The 26181-nt window shown below is 32.3% G+C and overlaps 2 protein-coding genes across 3 annotated transcripts; both read right to left on the bottom strand.

The window, feature by feature from the left end:
• Positions 1–504: 504 nt before the first annotated feature.
• LOC109595237 (probable 3',5'-cyclic phosphodiesterase pde-5) lies at positions 505–25871 on the bottom strand. Of its 2 annotated transcripts, XM_049962894.1 has the most exons (11): positions 25751–25871; positions 12184–12252; positions 10307–10628; positions 7110–7311; positions 6427–6447; positions 5362–5588; positions 4635–4972; positions 2963–3235; positions 2644–2912; positions 1750–1908; positions 505–1698 (listed from the first exon to the last, which is right to left on the bottom strand). In XM_049962894.1, exons 1-11 carry the CDS (start codon positions 25806–25808, stop codon positions 1189–1191), a joined length of 2448 nt encoding a protein of 815 aa, XP_049818851.1. In that variant the 5' UTR covers positions 25809–25871; the 3' UTR covers positions 505–1188. The 2 variants fall into 2 exon arrangements, with proteins under 2 accessions (XP_049818851.1, XP_019866109.1); XM_020010550.2 differs by lacking the exon at positions 6427–6447.
• Positions 7917–10270, bottom strand: LOC109595238 (5-aminolevulinate synthase, erythroid-specific, mitochondrial). The gene is made up of 2 exons (XM_020010551.2): positions 9759–10270; positions 7917–9479 (listed from the first exon to the last, which is right to left on the bottom strand). Exon 2 carries the CDS (start codon positions 9442–9444, stop codon positions 7957–7959), a length of 1488 nt encoding a protein of 495 aa, XP_019866110.1. The 5' UTR covers positions 9445–9479; positions 9759–10270; the 3' UTR covers positions 7917–7956.
• Positions 25872–26181: the final 310 nt, after the last annotated feature.

The raw sequence follows: 26181 nt of genomic DNA, 5'->3' as shown, positions 1-26181 counted from the left end.
GTTCAATTTAAGTTATTGTTGTAATGTGAAGCATTGGTGGTTCCCCATGAATTTTGCTATAAAGATTATTTTATTTTTTAGGATTTTATGTTTTTTATTTAATTCCTCCAAAAATACTCAAATTGGTAATATATAGTAAATATACAACAGTAAATTGAATGCATTTTAAAAGAAATTTCATTTTCTTCTTTAAACACATGCGCAACAGGATATTAAGAAACAGGTTAATTTGAATTGTATTCTTTATTTATTTCTGTTTTTAATTCGTATTCTTTATTCATTTTGGTTCAAGCCATACTAGTCGTTGTTAGATGTCGCGACCGATGTAGTAAACACAAATATTTTTACAAAAATAGTATTTGAATATTTTTTTGCTACTGGATTTAAAAATTTTTCCGTTGACTATTCTTTCACTTATTTTGCAACTTGTACAATTAGTGAGAGTTTGCCTTATTCATTATTATCCAAATATTATTAGAAAATTAAAATAAATAAAAACCGATATTATTTGGCTAATATATATTATATTCTAACACAAAAAATACAATCAATATTCATATTGATAAATAGGTACATGTCATATATTAAGGACTAGAAAAAGTGTGACTATTTACGTTACCGCTCAATAACTAGTTAAATATTTATTAACTATTTTTCAGTAGATAAGACAGAAATTGTATAGTTTGGTCTCCCAATTAGGAATTTTCTATTTTGATTTAAACATTCACTGCGGACGTAAAAGTTTCAAGTTAAGCTCAAAAATATTCCACCGTCAATTTATCAGTCTACAGAAAACATTGGTCAGTTTATTTAATCTATAAATGATAAAGCAAGATGATATGGATTTTTGAGAGTGTGATATGAAAACTAATACTACTTTTGTCACTTTGATGAGAGTTCCAGCTTTAAGCTCAGTTTGACACACGTATATTTTTACAATAAGTTCACAGTTTCCTAGTTTCATAGAAAAATAAAATCTTAAAGAAGAATGATTACAATTCAAAATTGTTCAGTGCTATTGCAGCAAGTTAGATTAGTACTTAGACTTGAGGATCAACACTTAAAAAGTTTTTTTCTTTTACACGTTTATATCTAGTTTAGTAGAAAAGAGACCACGATCCGTCCGCTTTCCAAATTCGGCTCACTTCCCACGTCATTTCAATATTCCAGGTACAAAGTTATCACAAACTAATTCTCCTTCTCTTTGATCTCTTTATCGATTTGTCTCCACCGCTCCAAATTCTCCTTGCACATATCCAACAGTGGTTTTGTCTGTGGTAACAGCGTGTTCAAAAGTGTGTAACACGGCTCGCAAATGCCCATCAAAAAACCAACTTGAGAGGCAGGCTGTTGGTCCGGCTGGAATCTGTCCATCATGGGTATCGGTATTTTGCCATTGGCACGTTCAGCATCTCCTTGCTGATAGAACTCCTCGAATATGACTTTGACGGTCTCCACTTGGATGTCCCAAGGTTTGGCACTGGCGCTCAAATCACTTCCGGTCATCGAAATCGCTTGTAGTAGCATCCGATGTTCTGGATTTTGCCAGTTGAAGGTGTTCTCTTGCACAATTTTAGTCAGTTTTGCTTTGTTCGGAAAGAAGACGGCCAAATCTGTTGCCAAGATGCAATGTTTCAGAAGACTCAGCACTTGTTTGTATTCTGAGTTTGAAAGTTTGCTGAAAATATTGTGGCCCTCCTAAAAAAATATATTTGTTTATTACCCATTTATCTTTGATACGATTATTACCTGTTGGAGAATAGTCACAGTTTGATTGAAATGGTGATGCTCCATTGTGGAGGTGGAATAAATTGCTGCTAATGGAGATTCTGTGTCCAGCATAAATTTATTGTTTTTACCTCGATGATCCAAGTCATGGCAGAGGGCTGCAGTAAACAAGGCCAAACTCTAAAAAAAAAGAAAAATCTTTCAAACTTGCCACTACTAAAAATAACTCGTTTTTTTAGACGTGAAGTAAATTAAAATTCTTGATGAACTAAAGGAACAATTAAATCAGGGAACGCATTAAAACAGGGTGGCAGCCTAATGCAATCCAATTATACCATGGACAATTGTGCAGCTTATAATGAACTCTTTGTTTTTGAAATTGGCCTGAGTGAAAAAATCGTAAAATAATTGGCCTATTCACTCGTATAAAAATTCTTTGTGTGTAGATTTTAATGACGGAACTTTTCTCTGCCCTCCAGGGATTAAATCCGAGTTACTTTATTTTATAGCAAAACTGCATCACTTTTTTCTGTGTTCCGTGTCCTGTGTTCTTTTACAAAGGATCCTACAATTAGTTTTAAATTACTTAATAAACATATACACCACTAAACATAGCACAAAGTCACTAATGGATATTTATATAATTAAAGGGCAACACGTTGATTGACAACAAGGCTTTAATTAGGAAATTAGGGTACGACAGGAATTTCAATTTGCACATATATATAGATGATTAGTTGTATGCGCCAAAGGAGCGCTTTTAATTTGCACTGTATGCACGAGAACACTATTCTGTTAATGAGCCCATTACAATTATATTCTCTTCCGTAACGTTGCTTGCTCTGTGATGCCTGGTTACACAATATTTCTCGAAGAGTATTCCAAGAAGTTTATTAATATGCAAATAAAACTTGCCTCGATAGGTTTGAAAACGTCTTTGGTGTGTTTCAGTATGCAGTACATGCAATTAGCGACTGAAAATCCGTGCGTCCAATTGTGATATGGTACTCTCCTGTAATTTTTCTTGACCGTCAGTGTGAATTTCAGCAAACTGCTCTGATCGAACTTGCTTAATCCGAACAGATCGATGAACATGTAGATGGCATGTCGTGCCTTCTCGTAATCTTCCAAATCGAAAGGGTTGAAATAATAATTATCCACACCAGCGATATTTTCCGTTATCCCTAAAAAATTAAATTATTTTCGGAATTTATTCATGAAAGATTAAACGAACCGTTCATAAGTGCAGTTTGAAGTTCTTCCTCCGTACAAGTGTTGTGGTAACTCAATACTTCGAGGGCGACTTTGTACTTTTGCTCCGACTTTCTGATTTTATCGTACAGTTTGGCGTGATGCAGGGCCAGGCCGCAATAAACGGCAAACATTTCGAAGGCCTCTTCGTCTTCGGACGTAAAGCAGCCGCTGTGCTTGTTCACCATTTGGACCACGCCGATTATCGAGCCCCTGATGAAGATCGGCATGCATAGAATCGATTTTGTGTGGTAGCCTGGAAGAAAAACAAGACGTGTTGGTTCGCAATTATTATATTTGTAAAGCTTATTCCTCGAGTAATTTGATTAATGTACGGTTTAAAAGCTAGTTCCTAACTTGACAGTAATAATCTGTTCAGTTGTAGCAGTTTGAAATTGATTAATATCTTGCTTACGTTTAAGTTAGAATTGGAGAAAATTGTGGTTGACATACGAATTTTTAAAATCAACATTAATATTGCTTGAATAATAATATATGCAGTATCACATTTAATAGTGAACAATCAGCGTCTTCGTCTTCGTCGCCGGTTAAATTTAATATCAATGCATGAAGCGTTTTATTGGGCGTGACAAAACCATTGAAATATCCGGCAATCAAGCTCAATCGTATTCTAACTTTGGAAATTCATTTCGTTAAAGTGGTTCGATTATCACCGGCTCACCAATAGTTTTATCATCTTATCGGGCTAATTTATAATTCCAATTATCGTGTTAAATCTTACAGTGAAAAGTTCGTGGAAAAATTAATAATTCATGAACAATGTTACCGAATTATACGGACGACTCCACAAAATATTAATTTGTTATATAGACCGAAAGAAAATGAATATTTAAGGGTGTCTGAAAGCAAAAAGTTGCTTGTAAATTATTGCTTACTCGTATGGGTGAGAAACTGCAAATTACGACCGAAGAATTTAAGGCGAACCCAATTTTTATCTGTTCCACATTGTCCAATTACTGTTACGCTGTACATCTGAACGAGTTACTGTTGTATTCGATAAAATAACGTATTGTAAAAAAGATTAATTGATTCCTGTTTGTTCCAGTCACTTATCCAAAATACTTCTTATGTTATTAAATGATAAATCAAATGAAATTCTCAGCAGAGAAGTAATCTTTTACATCCTTAACTTATAATAAATAGATTGTTAGAAGAACAAAGTTTCTAACACATCAACCTGAGTTAAGTTGTACCTTCCATAAATCACAAAGTTAATTTTGCGGATGTCAGTTGAGGTTGAAAATATATTAGATCATAAATTGAATATTCACAAATTTTTTTGAGGAAAATAAAGATGGAATGAGAGATTGTCGTCTAAATGTTTACTGTATTTTCCATTTCCGTTTCCATTTGCCGGATGAAGTTGAACCATTTATCTCTGTTATCCGAAAGGGCTTATAAGTTGGCTTTGGGACACTACCTTCATCGGTAGTCTCGTCTTTCCACAAGATATATTAGATTCAACTAGGAATCGACAACTTAATCCTATAATCTCAGAAGGAATGGAACCCTTTTAATATTCATGTTACTGATGGAAGTTATTCAAGGGGTCATATATCTACATCAAAATAAAATCACGATATAATTAACGTATAGTTTAAGACTGGATTATTATATAATAGTTATGAATTTACCAGTAAGTTGGTCAACAGTCCTGTTGAATCTGGCATCAGCATATGCGTCCTTGATATTCAAAATCTCGCCGGTCATCGCAACTTGTCCGGCAATTCCCGTTCCCAACGGAAATCGGATTTCCTTCGAAGTGTGCACCTTAACGAACTCTTCGGCGTCCGAAAGTGTAGCCGTATCCTCATCCTTTTCGACTCCGATGTCGAAAATCGTCGCGTACAGTTCTTTATTTTTGGCGTCGACCAGGAACAAAGACGCACGATCCGCGTCCACCAAACGTTGCGCGAAGTTCATGATCTTTATTACCAGACCGTCCATACTGACCATGTCCTGGAAAATCGACCTGAAAACAACACAAACTGAATTTGCCGCTTTCAAACAAAGTTCGATTGAGCAGCACGACCTTTTCCTTAATTTAATGAAGTGAACAACACTTTGGGATAATTAAAGCGACTTTGAAAATCAATTTTTAATCGAGTTCCGCAGGCGAAAGGCATTGAGATGCTGGATGCGAGAATGCTGAAAATAATGAACTCGAAGATGGAATGTCGTTAATTTTACTTCGACCTTTCCGAATTGACATATAATGGAAAATCGGCAAGATGAGAATAATAGGATGTGATGAAATGCAGGAGGCGTTTCCTGTGAATATAAGTCAGTTTTATCAAAAAAAAAAAAATTGCACGAAAAATAATAATTTAAATAAAATATAAACGAAATAATTTTACTTACTTGACAACAGCTAATAAAAAGTCATTCAGTTTTTTCTGTTGGTTCATGTTAAGATAGAGATGTGCGTAATGTAGGGCGATGCCGCCCCATACTAAGTAACTGGACGCGATCTCTTCATCCTCCTCATAAAATGGACCACCGGTTTCACTGCGTAGAAGTTCTAGAACGGCGGCCAATTGACCATCCGGTTGGATTATGGGTTGACACTGGAAATGGGCCATTTCACCCTGCCAAATTATGTTTTTATTATATAATAATAATCTGATAATCTGAAGACTTGATATTATTACTAACGTATATTAATACCCACATTTTAACTTATTTCATGGTTATTGTTTAATTTACCCTAAATAATTGTTGCAAGCAGTCGGAATGGAAATGCTGTACAAAACATATGTCGAGTTATATAAAATATGTATTCCATGCAAATTATTCCGGTTAATAGAATCTGACAGTATAAAACCACAGTTTTATAATCGCCCTGCGAATCCGGAGATTATGAAAAACAAACTGCGGCTATGCTTTTTCATTTCTACAGCAAAGAAAACAAACAAACCACAAATTTATACGTGAACAGATATACACATCTAAATAAAATATTGTTTACGTTATATTCTAACTTTCATATTAATAAAAAATGTACTTACATTTTAGAGTAATAAATTATAATTTATGTAAATCACTTTTTGTAGAATATTTTAAACTTGATACTTAAAAAAATAAAGAATTTTGTGTTAGAGCAAACGAAATGGTAGTTAAATTTATATTTAACTTAGATTATATATAATATATGAAAATTTTATGACCAAGTTTTATGATGTAAAGTTTGAATTTAGCGGGCATTCGCAAATTTTTAAATTATTTTTATATTTCATTCTGCGCGCATTCACCAAAATTATATTTATAAGTTACATTATTATAAATATTATGTTTAATATGCATCATATACTTTTAGTTATTGTAGTTAAATATACACACAAGTTATTTGGTTTAGTTAACTTTAAAGATTGTTAATTTTTAATCGGATCAGATTAAATCAAAACTCAATTTTTAATTAATACTTACTCTATCGGGCGTTTTATAATACTGAAACATTTAAATTTATTTGATTTACTATTACTATTCTATAAAAAATTAATTAGATAATGGTGTTCACAATAATTTAATGAGATTTTAAATGTTTTCAAATGCACATTTTATTTGCAATTTCAGTTGTTGGGTAATTTGGTATGTTTTCTCTTGAACAATTTCATTTTTATTGAGATCAAAACTGAAAAGAAAAACATTTATGTCCCATTAATATAGTTTTATATGGCGTAAAAATATCAGAAGAATGTGGAAATGATAATAATTAATAAACGCCATGAAAATTTAATTTGTTTTTATGGTCAGCAATTTGCAGTAAAACAGACCACCATAAAAAATATATAATCCAATATGAACCATTTTATACGCACATAAAAATCAATCGTCTCTTTGTTAAATTAACAATTAATTTAAATTATCAGAACTTATAGTTTTAATAATGAAATGTATCTAGCTAACAGGTTTCAGTAATTCATGGTTGATTTATGACCGAATCTAAAATGCAGCGCTTGGCTTTTGCAACCGAATTGAGATTAATCGTTCGACAAATTCAATGAACTACGTCGTCTCAAACCGCCACAATTAGCAACAACACATTTGCAAATTGCAAAACAATAAGAACATTAATGTGCTGCTGCAAAATTATTAAAAAATGAATATACCTCCTCGGGAATGCCATCTGGAAATCGGGGATCGCAGTCGCCCCTGGAGTAGCGCACCGGTTCCAGATGTCGGGCGACGTAAGCGGGCAACGCAACACCATTTTTGATCCGTTGCAGTTTTGGCTCGCCCCCTTGGCTCTTGCAATCCAGGCCCAAAAACAGGCTCAGTTCGTCCGGATCGTCCTTGTCCACCAAGTAAAGTCTGTAACGGAAACGTCATTCGTACACTTTTAAGACGCCGTGTCACGACTGCGTTTGTAGATTTTGCATGCGTCATAAAATATACAGCAAAGGATAGTTTATGGAGGGAATAATTCAGGGGAGGCGTAAAAGCACGTAGTCCATTTGTGACGAGTTGAAATATATTCTAGACTCTTTCTCTATTTATTGGTTTTCGCCAGCCGGATTTTATCCTTTGTGCGAAACTACTTTTTTATCTCGCGTAAATGTTGAAATTCTGTAAAATATTCGCGTTGTTTCAAACATTATTAAAACCATAAATTAGGTTTCTTCAACTATTGTTATTACAAGTTACATGCAAAAAAAATCCATTAATCTTTTTTATATCTCGTAAAATTTACAGCCGTATTCTTTTTACAGCACCGATAAATTTCGAAATAAAATTAAAGGACGGAACGGTGCGATTTTCCAAGACCGGGACAATCGTAAATAATAAAAGCATAAACGGCTTTCGAATTTTGTCAAGTGGAAATTTCATTTCTTGGAAATAATACACTGACATCGTTTTAAACGGTTTGTATTCTCAAGGTACGAAATTATGTTTGCCTCCATAAAAAAGCCATCGAGTAACTAAGGTACTTTTATTAAACCTTAAAACAACCAATTATTATATATTAAAGACATTATTTTTTTGTGAGGTTCCTGAATTTGGGTAATTGAATGGCATTCTCAATTGATCCCAAACTTCCTTTAGATCCCTGACTAGTTCGTCGATCATACTACGGGTGTGAAAAGGAGTCGGAGCCAATCTCAACTTCTCCTCGCCTTTAACCACGGTCGGATAGTTTATTGCCTGGATGTATTGCTTGTAATCTCTTAAGAGTGTGTCTGAGATCAAAGTGCATTTTTTCGGATCGCCTACCCTAATTGGAATTATGTGACTGGGTGTTTGTTCAATGGGCAGCTTATTTTTCAGTAGACATTTTTTTAGGTAGCCTACATTGTTCTGGTGCTTTGTTCTGAGTGCCCTGCCTTCGTCGGATGACAAAATTTTTATGCTCTCAATGGCCCCGGCCAAAACAGAAGGCGGCAAGGAGGTGGTGAAAATGAAGCCGGGTGCATACGATCTAACTGTATCAATTAGATTGGAATCACCTGCAATATAACCTCCGACGTTTCCGAAAGCTTTTCCTAAAGTTCCCGATATAATATCTATCTTGTGTAAGACATTATCTCGCTCCCCAACACCCGCACCATGGAACCCGTACAAACCGACTGCGTGAACTTCGTCAACAAACGTCAAAGCCCCGTATTTGTGGGACAAATCGCAGAGCCGTTCCAAAGGACAAATCGTCCCGGACATGGAATGAACGGTTTCAAACGCCACAATTTTTGGCACGTCCTTGTCTACAGTTTGCAATAGCTCCTCCAGATGTTCGCAGTCGTTGTGTCGGAAAATATGTTTGGGCACCCGGCTGTTTCTCACACCCTGAATCATGGACGCGTGGTTGTTCTGATCCGAAAACACGTGGCAACCCGGAAGTGCGCGCAACAATGTGAACAACGTGGCGTCGTTGGCGACGAAACAAGAACTGAATATCAAAGCTTTCTCCTTATTGTGCAGCTTCGCGATGCTGCGTTCGAGTCGTTCGTGCAACGTGGAGTTGCCGGAAATGTTTCTGGTACCCCCAGCACCACTTCCATACGTTTCCAAGGCGTTTTTCGCCGATTCGATAACGCTGGGATGGCAAGACATTCCCAAGTAGTCGTTCGAACACCACACCGTTATCATGTTGGGGCCGTAGGTGTGTTCGATTGCTCGTGGAAACTTGCCCGGGACTGCGAGTCTGTCGACTTTCTTGAATATGCGATAAGAGTGTTCCTGTTTCTTTTTCATTATTTGTTCGTTGAAGAATTTGTCGTAGTCGTACATTCCTACTGTTTTATCTTTTGCTTTGTCAACACAAATAATTGTGTCGTCGTTCTTAACTTCTTTGATGAGGTTGTTAACTTCGTTTAGGAATGGACAAACATGTTTCCTGTCAGTTGTTTTTGTTCTTGACTGCGTGGTGATTTGCTCTGTAAATGTTTTCAGCAACTGCGGATTATAATTATTAGAGTTTTGTCTCAACCTTGTCAGAAATGGACAAGGCATCTTGTCTAGATTACATCAACAACAGCACGTCCAATCTAAAAAGGAAATAAATTAAACATGAACATTTAATATTTGTTTGAGTACAGTGTACAGTAAACACTGTTTCAATAATTGGACCACATCCAAATGCAATTCAGTAGGAACGTTGCATCTGTTTTACCGTATTAAATTATGTTTTTATTTCGTTTTTAAAAATTTCAACATAGGATAATTTTAGATTCAGAATTGTGAGACTGTTTGGCAAAATGAAACTTCGCAAATTTTGTATCGTAGGGTAAGAAAGAAAGATTTTATTTATGAAATGTGATTCAAACCTTCTTTCGATGACTTGAGGTCATCAAGATATAAAATTCTAATCAAAATTGATCGATTTGTAATCGAAAAATTTTAGTATACTCTAAACCGCATATCAAAGATCTAAACTAAAAATTAAATGACTTACCTGAAGAAACTTATTACGACAAATCAACGTTTTGACATTGACAATGACATAATCCTACCTCGATATCAGTTTCCAAACATCAATTAATCAGAACCAAAACTAATTAGTCGGATGCAGATGTCTTTAATTATATATATTTTCCATAAGTCAGCTCTAATTTAATTAACGTTCGACTTTAGGACCAGTAACTTGCGTCATTATGCAGTTTCCAACGTCCCATGTGAAAATCGAATGTGGAAAGCCATCTTTTATCATGTTAAACCGGGCAAACAACGTGCCATGGAAAAACGAATAATAGAATTTTATTTTATAAGCCGCTCCAACTCGAGAACAATGGAGTTGAAAAGCATTTATTGACCGTACGGAGTGGACGACATGAAACTGTCGCAAGTTCAAAAAATAATATTAGATTTTTTTTACCTGAACCCGTCCGCACTGACAGCCGAGCAAATGCAGTGAGCCAGTTCCCAGAGCACGTGATTTTTGGTCGGTTTCTGTTGCAAGCTGTGCGTCAGATCCTGCAACATCTGCCTTTTGTCGGCGTGCACGCAGAACTTCCAACGCGACAGACTCGTCTTCCGGCCGTTGCGTGTGGACGAGGCCGCCGTCTCCATCGTCTTTTTCTTCAGACGCTGCGACTTCCTGATTATCCATCGTTCCAGCTGCTCCACCTCCACCTCCTCCATCACGTATCGCTCCAGATAGTCCGGATGCTGGCCGAGGAATTGAGTCACTTGTTCGTCTGCAAATAGTTTTATCAATGCGGACATGTGATCGTTTATCGTTTGACGGTTTACGATATTTTATTCATAACATATACTGTTGGTTGAAAAGGGGTATTCCCCGAAGGATCGTGGCACATTGAATTCATCTACCATCATCAATATTAAAACACGACACCGTTTAGTAGGAAATGTGTAAAGTTTCTGCAAAACGTTATACCGTTTTATGCGAAAATGTTTCCAACAATACTCTTCAAACAAATACATTTTATTAAAAAGAACCGTAAGAACGGTAATTTATATACGATAATTACTAAAAAAATAGTTAAATTTGCGGAATTAATTAATTTATGCATAATTAATAAAAATAAGAAATTATAATTGCAATTGTAAATTAAATAAATACAATATTATTTATGTATCTATAATGAAACAATAAATTTGTTATTTACAAAATAATTTAATAAATTTTGCGTAGGGTTTTAAACCTGTGTCATATTAATTTTATTAATAATACAAAAGTGTTACATTTAGTTTTTTCCATGTATTATATGGTATGGTATGGATATTTAATTAAATTTGTAATTAAATCGTTTATAATTGAGAAATTAAAATATGTATTTGATATTAAGAACGGCGATTTATCATAAATGAAAGCTTTTGAACATCACCATTTTTCTCATTTTAAAAGACATCTATTTGACACGAATTAGATTAAATTTAGATGAGACCACTCGAGTGATATAATTCGATGATGTTAAAAGAAAAGAGTCGTTTGAGCCGAAATTACACATAAACCCCCCCTCGGAAATAATGTACTTACTTTTCTGCCATTTTTCTGATTTTTTTCAACTTAAATGGATTACTAGTTAAATAATATTATTATCCCGAAACCGTAAATTAATTAACACCATTAATGTTTGTGTAGTATTAAATAAAAAGAAACGTTTTAAAAAACAGGTTGTGCGAGTAATTTTGCATGATGCACAGACAGAGTTAATGATGGTCCATTAGGCAAGATGATTCTCATCAACATTGTCATTTTTAATTAAACTAACCGTTTAATTACACTGATTGCATGTCATTGAATCACTCGATTCTCATTTTAACAGTTGTCTGCTGAATAAATTATCGAAAAAATTCCATTTAATAAATTGCCCAGGATTAAGGAGCGAGTCAATTGAATAATTACGAATTTCGATTCGCACCAAGTTGAAATTTATTCATTAACTCTTTATTTGAAACAAAGAGAAATTGTAGGTCTCTCCAAATTTAATAAATCGCCAATGTTCAATACACACAATGTTTGGAAATTCAAAAATCTACTATTGGTTTACATTTGTATCGTTTTTTCCTTTTTAGTAGACGTATGATTAAAATATATGCTTGAACAGCCATTATTTCCAATCAATAATAAGAGCCTTTGGCGAAGTCACGAAATTGTTAGCAAAAGAGGAAAAAATAAATATTTTCGACACGTTTTATGATTTATTGAAACGATCATTGGCGATACTTATTGATTCATCACGTAAAATATTTTTATTTGAATAAGGCAAATAAAAATTGTTGACTTACCGGTGATGCTGGTTGATGGCATCGTGTACCGCGTATTGGAATTACTGTCATTCGTCAGAATCGGGGACCCTGAAAACGAAAACGAACGTTAATTAGCCGGTTTAGTTCGTCGTACAAATTTACATGATAAATATTAGCTAATAGATTCGATTCGTAACGTTTATTGCCATATGATTAAATTTTTTAGCACTGATTAAAACCGTTTGAATTGAATTTATTTGATGTTCCACTATCTGTTAGGGAATTTTTAATTTTCCTCGATGATTTAATTACTTACCTACACATCATTCTATGAACTATGTAGTTGTATCGATTGAGCTTTCTGTTTCAGCTAGTGGATGTTATGTCTTCCAATTAATGTTGTTCCGATGTATTATATTAACTATTCAATTGTAACAAGTTCAATTATGTAAATATGAACTATTCGAATTCACTGGAATGTAATTAATTTTTGAATTAAATTTCATTGTAAATTTAATTCTTGTTTATTAAATGTGGAATAAACGCAATTATAAAGTAAATATAAACAGTTTTTTTTATTATTTTATAATGTGCAGATTGAAAATATCAGACTCTAGACGGGATATGAACAATCATTACTTCCCATAAACAAATGACCATGCACATGCTTCTATACATATTATCTATCATTAACACTAGAAACAAATCACTAGAAACAAATTAACAAATAATAAATGATCTTTAAGAGAACTTTGAACCTAAATAAAATAATTTATTAGACTGAACGTGGCAATGAGAAATTAATGAACACGTTTTTAAAATGTTTCCATTATATTATTTATTCTTAACTATTATTAAAAGCGAATTGTATTCGATAATTTAATGTTGAATGTTTTTCCTGAGATAAATTAGTTGGGTAAACAATACGGGTATGGTAATGTTTACAATTTTTATAGCCGTTTATGCGCCGACAAAGCAATTATTCACAATTAAAACGTACCGATAAAAGTACACCTCAAACAAACACATAATTAGTTATAGGAACTAAAATTTTCAAAACAGAATTTCCAATCGCACTGTGAAATGAACTGATCTATTATTTTTACGCAGATAAAAATAACTTTACGGTTCTGTTTTGATTCGGGGTGTATTGATTTCAAAATTTTCGGATTTCATGTAGAGGTAAATGATAATTAACTAAAAATAGACTAGTTCTGTTGTTTACATCGTTCGATTTACATATAAGATAGATTAAGCAAACACAATAATCATTTTATTTTTTTCCAATTTTTAATTACTTTAATCGACTTTTAATCACATATTCATTCAGATGTAATAACACTGGTTAACAGCCATTTCACCTCATTCCTATAAATTTCTCAATACTTAATTTTTTTCATGGAAGCATTTTCTAATAATGAATTTTTAAGTATTTTATTTTCAATTTTCGTTATTCTACCAACATTTTGAGAATAACTGTTGGGCTGAAAAGTTCCCAGGCTAGCATAGAAAAATATTTTTTTATAGAATTTGATTTTAGTAGTTGCCTTCGACGGCGTCTTTTCAGATCAATTCGGCGATTTTTGATCCCGTCCGAAAATTAAAAAAAATATTTTCCGGGAGGTCTGCAAAATACTCCTCCGCGAGCTGAATTTTTTATTGATGGGCCAACTTTTGAGGTTTGAAAAGAGATAATAGTCCGATGGAGCTAAATCTGACAAATAAGGTGGATGGAGAAGCACCTTGAGTCTTAAATCGGCGCTCTTGTGTGTCGGCGCAATGTCTTGCGAAAACAAAAATTTTTTTTGCTTCATGTGAGGTCGTTTCGCAGCGATTTTGGACTTCAATCGCTCCAATAATGCGCAGTATACTCGCTGTTGATTGTTTTTCCTTTTCGCGATAGTAGCGTATTTTGGTGGTCAAGGTGGTTACTTTTCAGCCCACCTGTTAATTCCAGATCTAATTGACCGATTTGGCTAAACAAGCATTCAAATTAAAGATAATTCTATAATTTTTTTTTATGTATACTTACTGACATACAGAAATTGCAACACCAAGAAGGGGGTGTTCAAATTTATTATTGTTTTGGTAACATAGATATTATAATTTTGTTAATAATGTGTTTGTCCATCGAGTTTATCTAAACACTTCCCAACACGTCTTGGCATTGATTCAGTAAGGTTATAGGACTATTTATTTTTGAGGTATCCCAAGCTGGGGAAAAATTTCTTAACCTTCTGCCCACCATATCCCAAACATGCTCTATGGGTGAAAAGTCGGAGGATCTGACTGGCCATGATATCAGATTCCCATATGTCCCTTTAAAAATGTTAAACTAACATTGGCAACGTGGAGCCAAGCATTGTATTACTGAAATATTGGATCCCTGGGCTAATTAAGATAAGGAAGTTCCTGAAGATAACGTGGCGCTTCTAAGAACAACAAACAGTACTTCATACCATAAGGACCATTGTTCGGTGTACATGTCAACCTCAGACTAAGGTACACGTTTTTATCTCCGACCTTGTTTGACTGATCTCAAAACTAGATGAATGAAAGTTAAAGAATATTCATTTATCTTTAATTTGGACGCTTGTTTAACTAAATCAGATAATTAGATCTCCAGATGTACTTCAAAATTTCAAAGTAAAGAGACATAAAAGGCAAAAATTTGTTTTCTAATTTGTAAATTAAATTATTATTACAAATTAAATACATATATTGTGATTTATTAATAATGCTCCGTTTATTATGTGTATTTAAATACAAAGTATGAATATTTAAAAGTTGACTTTAAAGAGAATTTAATTAGTATTTAGTATTTGGAAGCCTCTTTTTGGTTAACCCAGGTCGAAATTGAAATGAACCACCCCTGCATTAAACAAAAGTACGCGTTCGGCTAATTAAAACCAAATCGAGTATTCTTTTACCGTCCTTTAATTAGTAGATGGCAAATTAAAACGTAAATCGGGACTTTTGGTTTAGTTTGCACTCTGAAAATACAATTTAAACCGACTCTAATGTTTTTCAATTTAATACGCTTTGTGGTGGCTTAAACTTTATTTTTTTTGACTTTCCAGTGAGTCATCACTCGACAACATATATGTAAATAATGGAAAATTTCAATTCTAGGATCAAAATTAAGCGGGCAATAAACCGTCAGTTAATTTAACATCAGATTACACGACATCATAAAACTGTACTTCGTAGAAAAGCAGAGAAGTAGAATTGATGGGAAACTAATCCTCAAGATTGATTAGAATTAAATTGACAAATTAATTTCATTAAACTGAAACAATAACGACGCCCTACGTCTTAATTATTTGATTTTCTAATAATGCGGTCTAATTGTCCTTTACCTAATTGAAACTTACAAATAATAAATTTTCCAAACGTAGATAAATAATATTTCCAATTTGAGTGGCAAAACAATAAATTACTAATGTTAATTTTCTACAACATTAACTAAAGTGTAATTCCTGTCAGCATTAAATTTACTTTGCACAAGTGTTTGGCTAGGCAATTACAATTTACATTTTTGATTTATTTAACTTTACGCATTACCACTAAAAATTGTTCAGTCGAAACTTTCTGTGATTATTTCAACTTTTTTGGAGAAAAACTCGACAAATTGATATGTAGTATAAATTGGAAAGCTGCAGCGTACAAAACAAAAAAAAGTATCTTGGAACACAACACAAGAGGTTAAACCGCGTCGTAAATCCTGACGGGTTGATTATCTACTCTCTAAACTTACCCCGATATAAATTTGTAGTAAAGACAAAACAAAAAAATCAACAAGAGAGCAAAAATAGCAATGTGAATGAAACGACTGGGTATGAAAATAGCTTGTACAGTATATCAAAATGTCACGATGGTGTGGTGAGTCAATAGAAAAGGTATTTATTACCCTGATCCTTAGATGAAATTTACTTGTTCGATCGACAAGGTGTGTGACACTTTTAATTAATTTAAAAAACAAATATGCTTTGATCAATTCAATTCACCTGTTGAAACTTCGGTTAAACTCTCGCATCTATAAATAAGACATTTGGTTAGAGGTAAAAGAATTTATACTCCCATCAATCAATCCGAAAAGGTGTAAAGTATAACGTGCATAATGTATTATTCATTTACCCATAGAAAACACTTTTCGTATATGGTATAAAACTACTTTTATCTGCTGAATTATTTAATTTTTTCTTCGACAGGTTTTTAAATGATGGATTATTAAATTAAGATGCTGTCAAAGGTCACCGTTAAAATAATTGAAAGGGAAACTTCCATTTCCTTGATCTCACAGGCGATACATTTTATTCGGGCACAGAAAGAATAGAATAAAGTTGGTTTTAGAGAATGGTCTTCATGTATATTTCATGAATAAACGAATATGTTCGCTTTGAATCGGTTTCAGTATTCCACTTGCAAAACTAAATATTGAAGACGGAATAGAAATATTTTGGTCCGAACCTAAAATCTAATTATCTTGTTCCTTAATTTCCAATTGATTCGCTTCAGTTTACTATAATACAGAGAATAAGGCACAATTCATGTTACAAAGCAAGTTCAATAGATCAATACCGTACGTACACTGTGAAATGCTATTTTCTATTCTGAATAAAATTTGAGTTAAGAGGATTTAAAACTATCGGTATCAGACGGTTATCCAACCATATTTATAACCAATGCGTTCATATGTTCTAAATTTGACGCTTTGAATCGAGTCAAAGTATACTTATTTTCCTTAACCCCATTACCTGTGAAGGAACCTTAAAAGCCACTGGTATAATCGATTAATTATCCAATTAGTATTAATCATTCAAAAGCGTGTATGCTTTGAAACATATATAAGGCTGGCAAAATCTGATTTAGATAAGGTGACAAATTTACAATTTCGTTCACAGTTACCATATGGTAAAACATACTGCAACAAACAGGAAATTCGCAATAATTTACATTTCTTTGTAAATAAACTAATGAAATTGTTATGGAGCGTTTAGTTATCTTTAAATATATATTTATCAACGTACTGATAGTAAATTGTCAACCTTGCAATATGAAAAGTTGCAACCATGTTTAAAAAAATAATTAACAATTAACCAAGAAACAACTTTTCATTTGAGATCAAATTACATGCTTTCCTCTACCCCAGACGTTTTTTAAAGAGTTTTGCACTTCCATCTCTTATTACAGATTTTCTTTCCAGTGAAAATTTCAGAGCATCTTAATTTATTAAATACATCTTTTTTTACTACTTCCTAACCATTTTCTGTTACATTTTTATTGAGAATATTATATTTGTAAATGTATATTTAAATAATTATCATGTAAATTTAAATTATGAATAAAACATTTTGCGTCAAATAGTAAAAATAGTTTTGCATGTAAATACCTATAAATTGTTTGATATATTCCTAACACACAAGTAAACTTTAGATCGGAACTTTTTCGTTTGAACTTCCCTCGAATTAAATCCGGTCAGTTTGAAATTATCTGTCGAATCTTTCCGAACGTATTGGACGAAAAACGAAACGGTAAAACAGAAAAAAACCGTTTCCAATTAAAATTACATCATCGTTTGTTTTTCCACGTTTTTCCGTCGACGATTTCGTTTGAATCTCGAAACACAAACGTGGAAATTATATTGCGTTATAAAATTTGAAAGAAATCTGGAAATTCCGCCCGATCGATTCCTGTTTATTGTCGTTGTTTAACACTTGGAAGTATTCGAGCGTCAACAGTGAAAAGGGTACGTTTATTGCCTTGAATTAAAGCGAAGAAAAAGAAAAAAATCTTCCGACCTCGCGACAAAGGATTACATGCACACGAGCAAAGGAATGCTTTCCTAATAAAATTGAAAGGACCGAAACGTTTTTTGTTCGTCCATTGTCGCAGCGAAAGTTTTGATACCAAATCCCGAAATAGGTTTTAATGTTGACTGAAATCTTTTGTGATGCGTTTTTAATGGAATATCAAGTGTATGTGAAATTTTAAAAATACATGGGAGTGTGTAATGAATTATTTCATTTTATGTGCTCATTTAATTTTTTTGCTGCAACTTCTAACAAAGCGAATTGATATTTAAAGTGTCATTGTAGTACTGACGTTGCAAATATTGATTTTACTTAAAATAACTGGTATATTATTATAATCATAGTCTAAAAAGGAACGCAATAAATTAAAATTGTAATTTTTTAGCAATGGCACAACGTTTTACCTCCCACGAGTTTATTATTATCATTATGATATGCTAATTATATTCTTGACGTTGCCTTAATTAAGTGAGCGGAAGTTTGGAAAGTTCATAATTAAAATTTGCGAATTTCCATCACGGACACAAATAGATAAAGTCTGCGTGAAAGTTTTCAAGAAGTTTCGAAATGGGGTGACCAGTTGTCGTGATCAGCTATAAACGCAAGCTGTCCAATTTCAGGATATAAAGTGAGAAATTTCCGGGATTCGATATGTGACAAATGTTGTGCTTTTTTTCACACATTTTCCCACTGTTCCGAAATATATACCACTGTCAGGTGAATCCTAAAATTATCACTCAAATATTTTTCGATAACTCGAATATAAAAATATTTATTTTTATGAAACTACATAATGAAATTGATTGATTTAAGGTTTCATTGTTCGTTACTTGATGGAATTCATGTAGTTAATTTAAGTTTAAACGGTCGTAGTAAACAATGCGTGGGTGAAATCCACGTTTCAATTGATTTATGTTTATTTCACGTTTACGGCCGTGTGTAATTCGAATGAAATCGGCAAATTCAAATTGCCATTAACCGGGGCACGTGTATTTCCTAATTAATACGACCATCAGACTTTCGATTTGCTCAAAAATCCCTACTCAGATTCCACGTAAAAAATATATTTTATTGTATTGGCGGACTGTCTCTATTTTTAAAATGACATTCAGCCTTGTATACGTTAAATTTTGGATTCACGTTCAAGGCAAAATATCAGCGATCGTGCCAGTAAATCTACACAATCAATGTAGATATAGTTTTTTCCTATATCCGTACTCCGTGTTCCGTACTTCACTATAGTTTATCACATTAGGCCACTTAATCAAAAGCACAAACAAAGCGACGTATATATTAATTTTATCGATCATTCGTCACTTGAAATTTATTTGCTTTCGCCGTAATTGCAATTGCATTGCTCGGATTTCAGTGAATTTCAGGAGACGTATCGTCGGAATTGGAGGCCATTTGAGGAATTTATGCACGAACATAAACATTTACAATCTGTTAAATTGAGTCGTGTTTACTGAAAAGACACAAAATTCTTCCTGAAAAATGATTGGTAATTTTACTCTTCCTAAAAGCATATTTGGAAAGTGCAACATAATATTGTTATTGCAATTAGCACAGATCTACTTTTTGCCCCGTTTGAATATTAGGTATAAATATAAACACAATATTTGTATTTGGACAGTGTCCAAGCACACGAAAATAAACAAACTTTTAATTGACCAGTACGGTCGAACATTAATTAACCGTCTCTACCCAAAAGATAAAATAAATCCTCTTTTATAGAGAATAATTACCGTAATAAATATAAGTGTACGCCGAAATTTATACATCGAATAAATTTTACTTTATGATGTGATGATCGACGCGAAACTCACTTATTTAAATTGCCGTTTTCTCATTTAAGACTTCATTTCGTAAATATGAATTATTCAATGGAATTTACGTGTCGTTTTCGGCTTATGTTTAAATATTTATAATAATTTAATATATTGATAAAAATTGGGTTACAAATTTAACAAAAAAGTTTAATTATTCCCATGTTTTTTTCCCGTAATTATGGGTAAATATTTATTATGTACACTTTGATAAAAGGTTTAATTAGTCCCTTGTTTTTTGTTTCTTATATAATTATAAAAATAATTAACGGGCCAAGTGTGTGTGTATACAATCACTGGAACATTTAATTATTAATATTTGCATTTTGAAATTGCGAATGAACTTTATTAACATACGTTTGGGAATATTAAGAGTGCTATAAAACGAGATATTTCATCCTCTTATTACAAACAATAAAATGCAATTTCCGAATGACATTTTCCTTTTTATAATACCTAGTTAAAAAATGCAATAACGTTAGTTATTTGAAATTTGTCTCGAGTCTTCTTGTAGGAAAATGTAGAGGCGATGATGGGAATTAATTCATCAGAAAAACCAATTAACACGACTCGTAACACAGTGAAATTACAACGTTCGAACCGTTAAACGAATTTATTCTGTCGTACGTAAACAGAATACGTTTCGAACGCGGTTTTGTCATGTAAACTGCATCGGGTACATTTAAAAGCGGACGCCAAGTCGTAAGCACAAATTACATTTCACGACTTTTTTTCTAATACGAAAACTATTTTCATTTTGGGAAAACGTTATTAATTGATCACAAATGAACGTCCATTTCAATTATGTTCCGTTCTGATTCTGCACGACTTTATTTTAACCTACGTCATGTTTTCATGGAATTATTAACGTAACACAGAATGATTTTTTATGTGGATGAAAATTAATTAACTTACTATATTTTGGTTTTTCATAAATAATGGAAATTTTAGTCGTGTTTTTTTAATAAATTATCAGGTTTTGCTCTTTACACCATAGATAAATCATGACAAGATATAAATTCAATTAAAATAACAATTAATATACAATCATATTATTTATGGATAGTATTGTATTTACTTAAATTTTAATTATAAGATATACACAGCACTATACGTCAGCTGTATAGCTACAGATATACTGTTGTAACCATGTCGGTGACGCGAACGCATGAGATTTCACCCATCTAAAAAGTGTCTAAGGCGCACAGCACACTACGCTTGCGCAGTGCGCAGTGAGAGTCTTGAGAATGTCGGTGACGCTAACCCATAAGATTTTCTACAACCACAAAGTGCCTAACGCGGTTAAAGAAGTTTTCACTTCAAAAGATTTATTATGAGGTAAATTAGTAATTAAACACGGGGGTTTATTAAGTAAGTGTATGTCGTAAACGAAATTCGATTAAATTTTTCATCAAAAAGGCATAATTAAAATAAACCAAACAACTATTCAAACTACCGAATAATCAAAATGTGTGGTGTTTCACTACCGTTTATACGGAATGCCCCAAGCTCTTAGCGAAAAATATGGTTTGCAAATTTAATACACAAAAAATGAGTTCTGAACATTTCAGTCAGTCGTTTTCTATTTACTCTGGAAATACTTGTAAGAGCCAAATACATTTAATTTGAAATACTCTGTACAAAAAACAATTATTTAGATGAAGAGCTAAATATAGTTTTGATTATTTCTTATCCATATTTAGATAATGATAAAAAATTTATTTCTAATTAGTAACTAAATACGACTACTTTTATTAAAACTCCACAACACATAAAATAAACTAAATTTTTATCACCCCTTTGGTATACAGTCGGTATATTTTTAGATTCTAAATTCACATATAATTGCAAATAAAATGAAGTTACCATGTCATATATTTAAATCTAATAGTTTTCGAGTCACCAATTTTAATTGAGGAAAATTTATTTTTTTTACTAAAGGTTTTTTAATATTCAGTTTGATTATGCTAAAACATAAGTAGTAAAATAACAAAATTACTGATGTTTTAAATTTTATACAAGGTATAAAAAATTTGGAGTACTAATAATTACTCCTTATAGAATCGTCCAAAATTGATGTCTTTTCCGATGAAACCAGAAATGAAATTTTGTATAAACTTCAAATGAATAAGTTAGATTATACATCCTGTATATACTAGGTAACGAAAAAAATAACTTTTTAGGTTAATTAATTTACGTTAATCACCTTATATATAAAATATATTTTTATATTTACACTTTTGGACAAAAGTTTGCAAACCCTAGGATATAATTGTTAAAAATAGCAAAATAATAATAATAATAATACACAGTACATACTGCAGTTTGCTTCTTATGATATTATAAAAAATATCATAAGAAGCAGACAAAAACCAAGATTTTTACCAAGACATAAGTTTGGTCATCTACCAGTATTGCTTAGCTTATCATTAAAGTGTGCGAATTAAAAATATTAGTTTTAATCATGGCGAAACGAAAGCAAATCTCAACGGCCTTACGACAACAAATTGTAGACTTTTAGAAATGAGGGAATGTCGTACAATCGAATTTTTGATATTCTGTTCATCAATGAAAGGACCATATCCAAAATTCTGAATAAATTTAACACTTGTGGATTTGTTGCGGATCGTTTCAGAACAGGCAGTCATCACAGTACGGAAACAATTCATGAAAAGGGTATACAGCCAGTGATATTCACCAAGAATTAATGCAAGGTAATGTACAAAATTTATCCGCCGAGATTGTGCAAAGAAGACTACGGAAAATAAGATTGTTCGGAAGAAAACCCATAAAGAAAATTAGAAAGAACAGGTTTAGTTTTGCAAGAGAGCATATTTTGTGGTCTAGCGAAATGTGGGTATTGGTGTTATTTAGTGATGTACATAAAAGATTCGTTCGAACAAGTAAAAGCTTTGCCATGGCTTTCACATTCATTGGATCCTTATACAACATCTTTGGGATGATTTAGAAAGGAATATACGGCAGCACACAATAAAAAATAAGACAGAGCTATTGATAAAGCTTCAAATGGAATGGCAAAAAATACCTCCAGAATTTACCAGAAAATTGGTTGTTCCATGAACAAATAGTGTGCAGACATACAAGCTAATGGTTATGCAACAAATGTATTGTTCTTTCAATTCGATGTGAGAAAAATCAACATGGCTCGATTGTAACGCGTGTTTTACAACAATCTTCAAAATTTGGAAGTTTGGTAGGAAAGAATAAAATTGAAATTGAAGAAAATCCAACAGGTTTCAGGATAAACAAATTTTATCCTACTCCAAAAAAGATCCTCTCCTCACTTCCAACAAAATAAAAGGTCTACTTGAGACACAACTTGGAATTAATGTTTCTTCAAGACGAGCCAGAATTGAGTTTACCAGTTCCCTTTTACACTGGACTTTAAATCATTGGAAACGAGCGATCTGGAGTGATGAGGTTAAGTTTAATCTGGTTTGCAGTGATGGAATTTTATATGTAAGGCGACCTATTCATTAAAAGTTTAACCGAATGTTTACCATACTCATTGTTAAATATGGCGATCGGTAATAGTATGGGGCTACTTTTCGGGATTTGGAATGGGTAATCTCCTTTGAATAGAAGGCATCATGGATCGTTTTATGTATAAAGAAATATTAAGAAACAACATGGTACCGTATTCAGATAAAAATATGTCACTAAAATTTTATTTTCAATAAAATAATGAAACGAAGCTCACTTCAAAATATTTGAAGCAGTGACTTTTAAGAGAAAAAATTAATGTTATGTCAATTTCCCGATCTAAACTCCATTGAAAACTTATGGGAGATAGTGAATAATGAAATAAGAAACAAAGATTACAGTAATCAGCAGTATTTATTCACGGTTCTGCAAGAGGCCTGGTAAAATATGGATCCAAATATTATTGACCATCTGTTGCTTTCCATGGAAAATGGGTGTTTGGAAGTTATTCATAATAATGGGAATTTTATCATATATTTTTGAAGAATTAATTAAAATACTAATTACATATTATTTGTAGAAATAAAACTTTAAATAGCATAAGTTGCTCTACTTTTTGTCAGCCCAAAACTAGTAATCATTAGTAAAATTAGACACTTTACTTTTTTTATTGTTTAACTATGTAATTGTTAAATTTATAAAGGAAATTAATTTTCAATATACATTTTTTTGGCATAATAACCAGGACAAAAATTATTAAAATTTTAAAAAAGCTTTCTGCCAATATTGTATGTGTAACAAAAGAACAACGAAAATTTAATTTATTTTAGTATTTAGTAATTAGGAATGACAAATTAAAGTTTATTTTGATGGTATTTCAATCAAAACGTATATTTAAGTTTTCATCTAAATAATGTTTTTTATACAAGGTGTCTCAAATTAATTGTCTTTGACTCTTACAAGTATAACAGCAATAGAGAACAACTGACGGAAGTGTTCAGAGATCATTTTTTTGTGTGTTGAAGTTGCAAACCAGATTTTTGTCTAAGAGCTTTAATGCACTCTTGATAAATGATAGGGAAAACATTTTTGGTTTTAGTTGTTAAATAGTTTTAATTGTTGATTGATTTTATTTGAATTATGTCTTTTTGATAAAAAGTTTAGTCGAATTTCGTTTTAGATATACTTACTGATCAAACAACGTAATTTTAAATAATAAACAAACCCAAGATTAATTAATAAACTATTTTGTATCAACACTCTCACAGTTGGTAAGAGTGTGATTGACAAGTGAATGAATAAATTAACAATAATTAATCGCGTGTACATTTAGTAGACCGTTGGCGCAAACATGATTTCGACACTGAACGCTAGTCGTCTAAATAAAAAAAACCTGCGCCGTACAGATTTGAATACAACCTTGCACTTTAAACCGTATACGGATGATCCGAAATCTATTTTATTTTTAAGTATTCACATCTTATTATTTGTTAATGGCCAATTCCTGTGTTAATGGAAAGTTTAAAAATTGTGGAGGTGTGTGGTTTTTGTGAATGAATGTTTGGAATATTATACGGGTTCAAAACTGGCCTTGATTCTATGTAAACTTTGACTTGTACGTATTTTTAAAATACGGTAAATATTTTCTTATTAGATACCATAGACTAATACATAATACACTCTTTGTAGCTACCAAATGGTGGTGTTTAAAGTCTTGTTTAAATAACTTTTTTGTTAATAATAAATTACTGTTTAATGTGCGTTAATTTTAATTAGTTGATTATATTATACACATAATATTTTTATTATTATAAAATTTACAATTAATGCCGTTTTTTTATTAAATATAATCGAAATTATTACGTTAATATTTTAATATTTTGAAGTTAATTACTATGAAAACAATGACGTTGATATAATTAAACAAATTATACCAGTCATAGTAATTTTTTAAAATGAAATTGTAATTAATCAAATTAGTTCGTGCATGTTTTGTTTATCTGGGAACATAAACTTTATTGAGAAAGCGCAGCTATAATAAATTGGCACCAATAAACTATTCTATCTGAACGAAATGATAAAACCAGATTACGTTATATCCGATAAATTGGTAAATTTACGTCATTTTCTGTTTAGGCTTATACAATGAAAATTTTAAATACTGATTTTTGAGTATAATGGGGATTGAAATTAATATACAAAAATTAAATTAAAGGTTATAATTCGAAAGTTACATAAAATAGGAGAGAATAAGATAAAATTTAATATATGAAAAGGTCATTTCATGCTTTTATGTTTCAAGTAAATCCTTGTCTAGATAATATTTAATTAATGTATATAAGCAAACGGAATTGAAAATATTAATTTTAAAATAAAAAATAGGGAAATATTTTATTTTATTTTTTATTATTAAAAATAGTTCATAGACAAGTGACACCTGTCGATTTTTTAATAAGAGAAAAAAATAGATAAACATGTATATATTTTTATGGAACGAGATGAAAATAAATGTTTGGAACTCACTTTCGTGGTGTCTACCAGTACACAGATTCACGACACGTCGCGACAGAGCACTCCACATGACATCGCGATTCGGATCCGGATCGACGCGTACACAGCATCGCACGTCGTGACACTGACTGTGCCACAGAACCCGCGATTCGCCATTCACGGAATGCGAAACGTCTGATAAAACGTGCGTGCGCCATCCTAAACGAAAATGTTCCTAAGTTCATTTCCTGTCTGCATTTTACACCACCATATGACATTAATACAATCATTCTATTAGTTTCGGTAAGACAAGGAAGTTTTAGCTTTAGCCGTTTTTTAAATTTTGATGCTTGAGCTTACTCATACTTTATCTGCAATGTCGGTTAATATGAAAGCAGATAGAAACTGCATAATCATAAATTAGTTGGCGAGGAAGCGCTCTTGTGCAGGAAAAAAGATTAGAG

This window comes from Aethina tumida, chromosome 2 (assembly GCF_024364675.1).
Source record: "Aethina tumida isolate Nest 87 chromosome 2, icAetTumi1.1, whole genome shotgun sequence".
Classification (NCBI taxonomy): domain Eukaryota; kingdom Metazoa; phylum Arthropoda; class Insecta; order Coleoptera; family Nitidulidae; genus Aethina; species Aethina tumida.
Note: the sequence above shows the minus strand (reverse complement) of the source record. Positions and strands in the feature narration are given on the sequence as shown.

Excerpts from the sequence above, each read along its gene's own strand:
- LOC109595237 (XM_049962894.1), bottom strand. The coding sequence starts at position 25,808 with ATGTGGAGTGCTCTGTCGCGACGTGTCGTGAATCTGTGTACTGGTAGA. Across the intron at positions 3,236-4,634 it reads GACTGTTGACCAACTTACTG|GCTACCACACAAAATCGATT; the intron begins GTAAATTCATAA and ends TTTTTCTTCCAG. Across the intron at positions 1,909-2,643 it reads ACGTTTTCAAACCTATCGAG|AGTTTGGCCTTGTTTACTGC; the intron begins GCAAGTTTTATT and ends CTTTTTTTTTAG.
- LOC109595238 (XM_020010551.2), bottom strand. The coding sequence starts at position 9,444 with ATGCCTTGTCCATTTCTGACAAGGTTGAGACAAAACTCTAATAATTAT.